Raw genomic sequence first — 12,254 nt, forward strand, 5'->3', positions numbered from 1 at the left:
GGCATTCTTTCCTCACCCAACTGTTAGATGTTCCCTCCTTCCCCACTCAGTTATCTTGTTTTCATTTTGTATATCTTTTTTGTGTGAAAAAATCAGCCTCATGAGAGTAAGAACTGTTTTGAGTTTTTTTTGCTCCTATATCTCCTGCATTTAGCACTGTGCCTAGGATTTAGGAACTTAATGAGTATTTGTTGATTAACTGATAATCATGTTAATCATCAAATACTATCCCACTAAGTCTCAGTGATAATGTTTATTTTTTAATTTTTTAAAAAAAATTTTATAACTTTTTATTTACAAGATATATGCATGGGTAATTTTTCAGCATTGACAATTGCAAAACATTTTGTTCCAGTTTTTCCTCTCCTTTCCATTACCCTCTCCCCCAGATGGCAGGTAGACCAGTACATGTTAAATATGCCAGCAGGCACTTCCAATCCTTCCAACTAATCTTCCTCAAGCTTTCCTGTTCTCCATCATGTCCATCTTCAATAACTCCGTACTCTACAAGTAAAATTGCTGCCCACATTCATCTCTTCCTTTTCTAAATGCCACATGTGCCAAGCCCCCCACCTAACCCTGTACCTCTACCCGCTATTATTCTTCACAATCTTCCCACTTAAGCCCCAAGAAACCCCTTCTTTCCTGTTCCCATTTATTTATGAAGAGCAACTGACTAATCAAGTATTTATGGAGTATCTCCCCCTCCTGTTCATTTTTCAAGGTCCAACTAAAATTCCATCATTTTTATGAAATCTTTCTCTCCCAGCAAAGTTATTTGTTTCTTTTCTGAACTCTAACAGTAGTATGACTATCTGTAGGATTCTTATTTGCTATATTAAATAGTTAGCTTTTCAGGAATATGTGACTCTCTTTAAATTGTAAACTTCTTGACATTCCTGTGTCTTTTACTCTCTTGTATCCCTGGGAAGTAAGTATATTCTTTCACAAAGAAACTACTCAGTTGATATTCTCTTAACTGACCACAAGAGGTCAACAGAATGGAGCTGTCTTTAGAAACCTGTAACTGAAAACTTGCATAACACTTAAGTGACAAGAGCTTATGAGAATTGTATGTATCTTGTAAGCCCTGAGAAGATTTCATTTTTATTTTCCAAAATTTCTGCCTTAATGACCTAAGCCCTGGAATGGGAAAGGGAGAATGAAGCTTAGTGCCTTTCAGAAAAGACAGTGAATTATCTCATTGGAAATAAAAAGAAAGTGTAAAAATTTAATTTTATATCCAAGCTTTTTCAGTTATTACCCAGCTGTTTGTCAAAGATTGTTTGTTCTTCAGTAAAGTAATAGTATGATCACAAAGGCGATTGAGGGTTAAATCAGCAGGACAGAATCAGGGTAAGATCTAGCACTTTTAAGCAAAAGCTGTCTGTTCTTTTGAAAGAGCTGCATTCAATGGTTAGAGCAGAAGAGAGGTTTCCCAGATTCTTTTCTTGTAACATACAAAGTCTCTGGAAAAAGCTGCAGAGCGTCTTAGGAAATTCTTTGCCAGCTGCTAAATTGTTTTATCCACTTTGAGTGGTCCTTGAAGAAGTGCTTGTCTTCAAACACTTCTTTATCAATGTAGTTTTAACCCTCTTGTGAAACACCACTAAAAAGAAGGGTCAGTCCCTTTAGAAAGAGGAAATATGCTAAATTTGCAAAATATACTGTCCTGGGAGTAAACTGAGGAACAAGTGACTTGAGTTAGGGATACAGTGGAATCTTGATTCCCTAATGGAGATGCTGGATAAAAAGCAGCAAAATAAAAGGTCAAATGAATAATTGTAATAGAGAGGAGAAATTAGTAGCCTTTCACTAACTAGGTCATTCCTTCTTTGACTACTCAAAGTGACATCTATGTGTTATTAATAAGTGGTTAGCACCTTATTCTGAACCTGATTCATGCCCTCAAGAAGTAAATTCTTCACTTTAGAATCTGCGATTTCATCATATCCACTATGACAGGCCATTATTCTTCTCCAATTTTTTAGATAGATAGTCTTTAGGAGTTATACTGGGGTCAAACTGCTGTTGAATCCATTGCTGCTTCTCTGAGCTAGTCTTCCTATGGTGAATATCTAGTCCAGCCCCAGATCCACTTTTGAAGACTTTCCAACTTGGTATGGAATCTACTAGAACTTATTTGCCTTGCTTACCTTTAGGAACCTAGAGTCACTTAAACTGCTTGATGAGGTTCAGGAAAGAGTGCTATATCTTGGAATTTTTCCCCCATTTTTTTTGAAGCTAAAAACTCAGGTCAGGGATGACTCTAGTAACTCAGAACTAGAAGGAATTGCTGTCTTAGATAGCAATCATAGCTCAAAAAGATCTTCACATTGGACTGAAACCTAATAAGCTGAATTGTAGTAAGGAGTAATGTAAAATTTCACATTTGGGTTCCAAAAATTACCTTCACAAGTATGAGGTGGTTCCTTTTTTTTGTTTTGTCTTTTTCTTTCTTGTGATTTTTTTTCCCCTTTTGTTTTGATTTTTCTTTCCCAAAGTGACTCATATGGAAATACGTCAAAAATGAATGTGTGTGTGTGTGTATATATATATACATATATATATGTGTATATATATATATACACATATATATGTATATATATATAATATAAAATTTATAATATATTTAAAACTCAATTCATCACTTCCCTTTTAAATTAGATCTAGGGGATTTAGAGATCTACAACCCAAGTCATAGCAGCTCTCACTAACTCAATCTCATAAAAAGACAAGTGTCTAGGAACAAAGGAGAGGATGGTCAGATCCCACTTGGGATCATGGGATCAGTTCTGGGAGCCACAATATAGGAGGGACATTGATAAGCAAGAGAACATTTGGGAGAGAGCAATCAGAATATGTCAAGTTCAAACAAGAGGCGGGTTGGTGAAGGGTATTTAGGTATGCTTTGCTTGGGGAGGAAAAGATTTTGGAGAACATGAAGCAGCTATCATAAACATTCAGAGAATTGTCATATAAAAGATGGATTATTTCCCTTCATTATGGCCCCAGAATGATGAGTAGAAGGTAAAGTTACAGAAAAAGTTTGAACTAAGGAAAAGCTTCCTAACAATTGCAGCTATCCATAAAATGAGATATGCTCCCTCATCCTCAGAAGGTAATGGATTACCCTCATTTGAGCACTTCATACAAAGTCTGGATGGCCAGTTATCAGGTATATTGTAGAAGAAGTTAATCCTTTTTCAGATATAGAGTGACCTAGATGGCTTTCAAAATCCTGTGCTTTTTGATTATCTTTATGTCCCTAATGCCTAACACTTAGAGGTTGTCAGAATTGGAGGGAATCTTAGAGAAGCATGAATAAAATCTTTCATTTTATAGATAAGCAAGTGAGTTGCCCAATGGTCTAATTCCCAGGACACTGATGCTTAATATTTTAACTTCCCTGCCATTCATATGTGAGCAAATTCTAGGACATAGGACAGTCATTTTTCTAGCAGTCATGATTTTTGAGTAGTATAACTTGGAGATAGATTTTTATGAATATCTAAATTCTTAAGTGACCTAAAATCTTAATAAATTATGCAAGAATTTTAAGTTCTGTTCTAAAGGGTATTGGATTTGGAATCAGAGGGCCTATTTTTGAGTCCCAGTTTGGACCTGTTTGTCTTCGGCAGGTCTTTAACAGTGTAGGCCTCCAGCCTCATGACCTGACTTTCTTTTTTTTCTTTTCTTTCTAAAAATTATATATATTTTTAATTTTGTCAACATTAACCTTTGCAAAACCTTGTGTTCCAATTCCCTTCCCTTCCCTCACCCCCTCCTCTAGATGGCAAGAAGTCCAATATATGTTAAATATGGTAACAATATATGTTAAATCCTATGTGTATACATATTTATACAATTATCTTGCACAAGAAAAATCAAATCAAACCAGAAAAAAAATGAGAAAGAAAATAAAATTATAAGCAAACAACAACAAAAAGAGTGAAAATGCTACCCCCCCCCCCCCAGTTCCCACAGTCCTCTGTGTAGATGGCTCACGAGATCATTGGAACTGGCCTGAATCACCTCATTGTTGAGAGGTGTGCCACATCCATCAGAATTGATCATTGTGTAATCTTGTTGCCCTGTACAATGATCTCCTGGTTCTGCTCATTTCACTTAGTATCAGTTCATGTCCCTCCAGGCCTTTCTGAAATATCATCCCTGCTGATCATTTTTTAATAGAACAATAATATTCCATAACATTCATATATACATGGCCTGGCTTCTTAATACCGCATAGTCACAATTCTGTGGGAAAAGTTCGTAAGTCACTAGGCGAAGTTTATAAATTGAAACAATTTCACAGAGTATGAAATCAAATTGAATTCTACAGTCTTAAAATTTTAGAACTGAAAAGATAATTAAAAATCCCATAAGCAGATTCTCCAATTCACACAATTAATTAATGTGATAAGAACCAGGATGAGAACCCAAGTTTCCAAGTTTTCCTGGCTAAAGATATTTCTACCATGTGAATCTTTAGATTTTTCTGTGCATCTTTTTCCACCTAATATTCACTTTCTTTCTAAAATAAAAGTTTTTTTAAGGTGATAAATTATAAGACCAAGCTATAATATCATAATTTTAAAGGCATAATCTCAATTTTATATTTTTAATTTATTTTTTTGTGGATCCCATTTTTAGGGGTGAGGACTAGGGAGCTTTACTCTTTAGGTTAGAGTCATTAAAACCATACTCCCTCTACCTTTCCAAAAGTTTTCTTTGAAATAATTTGCTCATTTCTTGTACATAGAAGGAAAATACAACTCTTATCAAAAAGAAAGGAGGGGAAGAAAGAAGGAAGGAAACAAGCTAACCCTGGGGATGGAGGAGAGTAACATTTATAAGTAGAAAACACATTACCTTCTGAACTTTTTCTAGTTCTGTGTTCATTTTTTTCTATTTGATAAATTATAACGGTTATCATGATGTTCTGACAAAATGACTTGGTAGAGAAAAGGATGAGTGATTGATTCTAATTCTACAGCCAAATTGCTCGGCAAATTAGTCCACCCAGTCACTTCCTCTTGGTTTCTCTAAAACTCATAGTTGGAAGGAACCAAAAGAAATTATCCAGTCTGTTCCCATTTTCAAATTATATTTTTAAACTTTTTTTTTCCCTGAGGCAATTGGGGTTAAGTGACTTGCCCAAGGTCACACACAGCTAAGAATTGTTAAGTGTTTGAGGTCACATTTGAACTCAGGTCCTCCTGACTTCAAGGCTGGTGCTCTACCCACTGGACCACATAGCTGCCCCTTTTTAAACATTTTTAATCTTCATCTTCAACCTTGCTTTCTAAGATTATCAATCAGCAAAATGGTATAGTGGTAGAAATGTGATATTGTGTAGTTTCCATTTGTGGACAACCTTATAAAAAAATGAACATTTAATTTGCATTATCACTATTTTAAAAAATTTTCATAAGCAAAAGTAGGTTATTTTAGTGTCGAAGAAAATGTTTTGTTGTCTTTGGAATTTTATAGCTTGAAGTATGTATCAGTTCTCATTAAATGATGGCCTTAAAGCTCCAAATGCTTTTTTATTTTTTATGCATGGGTAATTTTTTTTACAACATTATCCCTTGCACTTACTTCTATTCAGATTTTTTCCCTTCCTCCCCCAACCCCCTCCCCCTGATGGCAAGCAGTCTTATATTGTTAAATATATTACAGTATTTCTAGATACAATATATGTGTGTAGAACCGAATTTTTTGTTGCACAGGAAGAATTGGATTCAGAAGGTAAAAATAACAGTTTACATTCATTTCCCAGTCCTTTTCTGGATGTAGCTGGTTCTGTCCATCATTAATCAATTGGAATTGGATTAGCTCTTCTCTATGTTGAAGAAATCCACTTCCATCAGCATACATTCTCGTACAGTATCATTGTTGAAGTGTATAATGATCTTCTGGTTCTGCTCGTTTCACTCAGCAGCTTTTTTATTTTTTTGATAAATTTTAATCAAGAAATCAATAAGTATTAACAAATGTTTTAGAACGTGTTATAGATACAGAGACAGAAGTGACAGGTCCTGCCTTTAAAGAGCTTTTAGTTTGTCTGAGGGAAATAGCATGTACCTATGTACCATAGATGGTGGTGCTTGAGTTGAACCTTCAAAGGCACTAGTTATTCTAAAAGGAAGAAATGAGTTGGGAATGCAGGTTAAGGTGGAAGATGGGAGTACTCTGTGTGTGGGACACAAACAGGCTGCACTAGAGTATTCCTTAACAAGAACTAATAGGGCTAATTCTAGCCCTATTCTAGGGCTAGAAAAGTTAGCACAAATTCCTACAGAGATGATTCTACAAGTAATTGGGAGTCACCAAAATTAATATTGAGGAGGAGAGTGACATGATTGGATCCACAAATTAAGAAAACTTCTTGGAAGTGATGTACTGCATTTCTTGTAGGAGAGGTTGGCATCTGGAGAGGCTTGAGTCAGGCAAACCACTTGAAAATAACACCTTGATTATGAGCATGAGTGACTGGAAAGATGGCAGTACCTTTGACTGTTTAGGAAGTTTGAAAGGGGTGAGTTTTGAGACAAGGGAATGAATTCTGTTTTAGACTTAAATTGAGATATTTATGGAATATCCCATTTTAAATGGTCGATGGTTCTTGACTAGAGCTCAGGAGGGAGACATCCTTCTGGCTGGATTATAATATCTGTAAGTTGTACCAGAGTACCCTTTCCAGATCTCTCCATGAGCCCACCTGTGCTTGTGAACATATTACATGTCAGTTCTATCTAGATATATGTCATTTTTAAAAATGCTGTAGTGTGTACAAGGTGTGATTCAGTTAATGAGGATAGCTTTAAAAAAATTGAATTTCGGTATTCTAATCTTTTTGGGGAGGATATTTAAAGATCATTATTGGCACCTTGCATGTAGTAGGTCTTCATACAGGTTGAATTAAGGTGCTTCGAAAGCATTTTCAAAAGAGGAATCACAAAAATGTTTGTTTCCAACTAGAGTGATTATATTTGAAATAAGCTTGTAGGATCGGAAGATACCTGTTTGAGGGTACGGGGGTAGCACAAACTTGTGTTTTCTGGAATGTCTTTTTAAATGCATTTGTTGTTACGTTGACCCATTTCTAAGGAGGCTTTTTTTTTTTTTTTTTTTTTTTTTTTTTTTTTTTTTTGATGGCATGAGCTTGTCTCATCTCGTTTGTGGGTGGTGTTTGTGTTCATAGTCTTTTGCCAGTAGAGGTCAGTATTGTAAAGTTAAACCCGGCCTTTTGAATTTATTGCATCTCAGATTAGTTTATAATTCGTTTCTATTACCAAACTAACTTTACACTTAACTGTAAATCAAATTGTTTCCCCGTGGGATGCACGTTTGCAGATATTTTATATCGATAAAGGAACTTAAGTTTATCCTGCCTCGGTTTCTTGAAAATCTCCTAGCCAACATCTCTTCCTTTTGGTTGGGAGGAGAGGCAGGGGGCCTTGGAGACCCTGATTTAACACCGAGTTGCAAGTGTTTAAACTCCTGTACTTCCCTCGGCTGTCCAGCGGGGCGGGGGTAGAGGAGCCTGGGAGGAGGGGGGTTGCAGGAGGCGGTGGCCTCGCTCGCGGATTCTAGGCCTCCGCGCCCCCTCCCCCCACTCCCTTCCCGCCCCAGGGCCGGGCCTCGGCCCCGCCTGCCCCGGGCCTTTGTGTCCAGCAGCCCCCTCTCCTTTCCTTTGCGGCTCGGTCCGGAGACGAAGGAGATCTGCAATTTTGCAGGTGATGGGAAAATAGTCTTTGGAAGAAGGAGTGGGGTGACTCCCAGGCCTGGACCCGACGCTGTTCTCCCCCGGCCGAGGTGACTTTTTAGTTAGACTTTACCCGGATGGGCGGCTCCGCTGGATCAGGCTTTAGGGGCCACGAGCCCCCGGGCCGCCACTGCTCGGAGTGGGGCTCCCGGCCGCCGAGCCCTGCCGGCAGGCCGTGCTACTGGGCATGCTCAGTGGGCGCTCGGGCAGGCGGGGGGGAGGGACTGGGGGGGCCCACGGAGGCAGCCTGGGCAGTCGGGCCCGCGGCGCTGGACGAGCTAGCTAGCGCGGCCTTAAACGTAAGCACATGGGTGCCCCCGACCCCACGGTTCAACCCCCATACTGGTTTCTTTTTGGCTGAACTTGGAAATGTCTTAGGGATTCGGAGGACAATTAGGGTATTAAGATATTCCCCACCCCCCCTACCCCACTGCGGGATACCGAAGCGGACCCATCCCTAAGGAACTGCCGAGGAGTGGGGGTGGGGCGGGCACGACCGGAGCGGGAGGAGGAAGGAGGGAGAGTTGGAGGAGGGCGGTTCCCCGTGCTCTCTCAGCCAATAGCTGCTGCTGTTCTCGGCATATATTATACGCTGAGGTTGGGAGACCAAGTCTTCAATCGAGCGAGAGAGCGGAACCTAGCTGTTTCTCTGTGAGAGCTGTTGGTGCAGCAGAGTCCAGCAGCAGCTCCCTCCCAGGTCCACGACGCCTCGCGGCCACAGGGTTATTTTTTTTTAAAAGCAGAGCAGCAGCATCCGTCTTTTCTGCAGAAAGGCCTGAAGATTTTACGTAGCTCGAGCAAGGAACCTGGCATTGCATTTTATTTTGCGTGGTGGTTTTTTTTTTTTTTTTTTTTTTTGGCTGCAATTGCATGAAAGCCCAATGGTGTAGATCAGTGGCAATGGATCTAGGAGTTTATCAACTAAGACATTTCTCGATCTCTTTCTTGTCGTCTTTACTGGGCACGGAAAACGCCTCTGTGAGACTTGACAGCAGGTAAATGTTGACTTTGATAGGATCTTTATAGTTTACTAGCGAATTGCTCGTAATAATGCAGGTGAATGTTTTCAGGGCCGATTCCTTTGTCCATTGCATTGGATGATGCTGAGGACTGCAGTGACATACGTGTAGGGATTTTTTGAGTATTTTTAAGTGGCCTTTCCCTCTTAGGGCTTTAATTTCGGGGAATTGGCTTTCCCTGCATTATGTAATTTAGCTCTTTGTGGTTTACTAAAAGGGAAATGTTGGAATACTGAGGAAAACCAAGGAGATTGTTTTGCACCTCATGCAGGCATCTTAGTGAGAAGAGTTAATAAGGAATATCGTGAGATTTGTGTGGTATTTTAAAATTATTCAGTTATTAATGGTTGCTTTTTCCTTTCTCCCTAGTTCTTCTGGTGCAAGTGTGGTCGCTATTGACAACAAAATCGAACAAGCTATGGTACGTAACGTATTGGTTGATATAAATGCAGTCCAAGATGGCATATTTAAATTTTAGGGAACTCCACTAGAATCGAGAGCTGTTGTGGGTGGAATTGGTGCATCCATTTTTCATGGTGATATGGGTTATTGCCGGGCGAACTCTTAAAGAAGCAGAGATTCACGTTTTGCCAGCCTAGTCCGTCGTAACCCGCTGGGCGGATGGAGATGGGGCCCTCTGCCCCTTTTATGTAAGGGTTTTACATAACGTGGGGTTCTCCTGCGACGAAAGGGGAATAAGGCCCCGCACCTGGGCGTGTTATTTTGTAGCTTGCCGGCTCCCCTCCCCCTGGAGCGGGGTCCCGGATAGGCCCACTAGTGTGGGGTCTGCAGGGACCGCGTGCATCGGCGTGCCCTTCAAAAGCGTTCTCCTCTTCCCCCCCACCGCCTGGCCCCCGCTCCTTCTGGGGCCATCGGAGAAAAGTTTGGTTTTCCGAGCCTGTGCCTGATTTTCTCCTATTTTTTTATTTCCGCCTCGGCTGTTCTTTGTTATTGGAGCAGCGCCTGTGGCTCTTCTCACGGGATTCTCTGCCCACTGTTGCTAGGCAAACTCGGAACCTTTAATTCGGAGCTATAAATATCTCGTGCTCCTATTGGCTCCGCTGTCTGCCTAGGTTTCTGTGACGTAAGGCCTAGTCACGAAACGGGAGTGGGGAGGGAGGCGGGGAGGGAAATGCGGCAACATGCTCCGTCGGAACTAGCTGCAGCCGGCGCTCGGAGGTGGAGGAGGAGGCGGGGGCGGCCTGAGGCTGCCGGCGCGGCTGCCGGGCTTGGGGGCGGGGCGAGCCGAGCGCCGGGACCCCCGCGGCCAGAGCTCCCCCTCCCCCCAGCCCTCGGGCGGCTGGCATGCGGGTTCCTACTCGGCCCTGAGCCTGCAAGTACCTAAAGTAGGTCAGGTCCGGGGGAGCGCGGGGCCGGCCGATCCGAGCCCCGGGCCGCCGCTGAATGCCAGACTTTGTTCTCTCTTGCAGGATCTGGTGAAGAGCCATTTGATGTATGCAGTCCGAGAGGAAGTGGAGGTCCTCAAAGAGCAAATTAAAGAACTGATAGAGAAAAACTCGCAGCTGGAGCAGGAGAACAACCTGCTGAAGACTCTGGCCAGCCCCGAGCAACTCGCCCAGTTCCAGGCCCAGCTGCAGACGGGCTCCCCCCCTGCCACCTCGCAGCCCCAGGGCACGACGCAGCCCCCGGCCCAGCCGGCGTCCCAGGGCTCGGGACCCTCGGCATAGCCTCCCCCGGCCCTCGCCGCCTGGCCGGAGCACTCTGAACTGCAGCCCGAGGAGATGGGCTAGCAGGCGCCCGCCGCGACTCCTCCATTTCATTGCGCACGCCGCGCGAGGGACAGACGCGACGCCGACAGACACCATGACACTTTTTGTTCAGTATTAAACACTCACCCGCTTTTGGCTCGAAGAACCCTGTTAGGCTGGGGAATGCCGTGTCCGAGGACTCGCACCGACACGCCAGGGGCCTCGGCGGGGGGCCGGCACCTCTCCCCGGCGGCTTTCTAGCCCAAGGACCTGGACGCTGGGCGCCCGGAGAGGCCGCGCGGGCTGCGGACTTCCCCGCCCGTGAGCACCTTGAAAGGGGAGAAAAAGTAAGGACCGACGCGTAGTATCACCTAAAGTGTGGGGACACATGTAGTTCAGTATTCCGATCGACGACTGTCACCTGAATCACCAAATCACTCTGTAGTGCCGTGCCGCTCTGCTGAAGAAACGTGGCGGCACCGAGCTGTTAGAGCCACTGGAAAGGTGACGGGGAGCTGGGACCTAGGCTAATTACAATGAAGGTTATTTTGCCTAATGTATATCTGTGTATGTAGTGTAAGTATTTTGTAAAATAGAAGACTGTAACTACTACTTTAGGTTGTACAGATTGAAATTTAGTTGATACATTGACTGATCCGAAGTTTGAATAGTCTTTTTTTATATATATTATATATATATGCATATATATATATATTATATGCTACATGAAGAAAAAGTGCACCTAAGCAAATGTTTGGAATTTAGAAGATTTATGCTGTTTGTGTAATTCTGAAATTCCCTGGCTGCTTGATTAATATTGACTTAAACCCCTTGTTCGCAGAAGTTGTTGGTTAAGACAGTTAAAATGCTCCCCAATATGACTGATTCTAGTGAAGGAAATGAATCTGCCAGCCTGGGTTTTTGCATATTACCTGTATAGTAGTTATGTGCATATGTTTTGTGCATGTTCTCTAAACAGTTGTAACCGGTCCCTGTATTTAACTGTGACGCTTGTCAACTTTCAATAAAGCATATACAATGTTGATAAACTAAGTGTTTCCATATTGAAGGTTTTACGTAGTGACGAGAACCTCCACGAATTATAAAATATTTAAGTGTGAAGATAAAAAATTTTAAAAAGAAAAGCGGTCCTCTCCTAAGGAGGGGGAGAAGGGCTGAGAGACTGAAGGAAGAAGAGAAAGTAGTGCTCCCCTCCCTCAACCCTTTCCTGTAGTGGAAGCAGTATTTATCCAAATATAGAAATAAAATCTTGGATTAGAAAAAGTGAGCAGCTACTGAGCAAGTCGCACTCCCAGACGGGCACTCGCCCTCAAATCTGGGAGAGAGGGGCAGGCACCTGGGGCACTGCTTGGTAAGCAGTCCTGGGCCAGGCGGTTGCCTAGCAACCAGCCCCGCCCCCTCACGTGGACTCGGGCCTTCCCTAGCCTTGCAGCCTTGCAGCCCAGCACCCAGCGAGAGCTCTGAAACTTCCAGGATCCCTGCTCTACTTTGTGAGGGTTGAGAGAGAGGAGGGCAGCCCCCAGGAGAAGATGTGGGAGATTTTATGCCCTAACACTAGGTGTTATACCAAGTGAAGTAATCGCCTAGCCAAGAAAGCAGCAAAAGCTGGGGCTTCTTGACTTTATTTGCCTAGAGTTCTAAATGGCCAAGTCACCTTTTTCTCATTTTAAGTGAAATAAGAAATGCTCTTATAAATGAATTTCTGTATAGAAACTGTGTGTACTCCCACTT

At 42.4% G+C, this 12,254-nt stretch overlaps 1 protein-coding gene across 5 annotated transcripts in view; it reads left to right on the forward strand.

Annotated features, from left to right (window-relative positions):
* The window catches only part of TSC22D1 (TSC22 domain family member 1), a 150,179-nt gene extending 138,628 nt beyond the window's left edge, over window positions 1–11,551 (forward strand). For 2 of the 5 annotated variants that reach the window (XM_074299145.1, XM_074299146.1), the window contains 2 exons: window positions 9,163–9,214; window positions 10,224–11,551. In XM_074299145.1, coding sequence (XP_074155246.1) covers window positions 9,163–9,214; window positions 10,224–10,481 — 310 coding nt within the window. In that variant the 3' untranslated portion in view covers window positions 10,482–11,551. Of the gene's footprint in view, window positions 1–7,746; window positions 7,825–8,051; window positions 8,074–8,374; window positions 8,770–9,162; window positions 9,215–10,223 lie in introns of those variants that run through there. The other 3 variants (XM_074299153.1, XM_074299154.1, XM_074299152.1) reach the window with 3 other exon arrangements.
* Window positions 11,552–12,254: the final 703 nt, after the last annotated feature.

The sequence above is a fragment of the Sminthopsis crassicaudata genome, chromosome 3 (genome assembly GCF_048593235.1).
Source record: "Sminthopsis crassicaudata isolate SCR6 chromosome 3, ASM4859323v1, whole genome shotgun sequence".
Classification (NCBI taxonomy): Eukaryota; Metazoa; Chordata; class Mammalia; order Dasyuromorphia; family Dasyuridae; genus Sminthopsis; species Sminthopsis crassicaudata.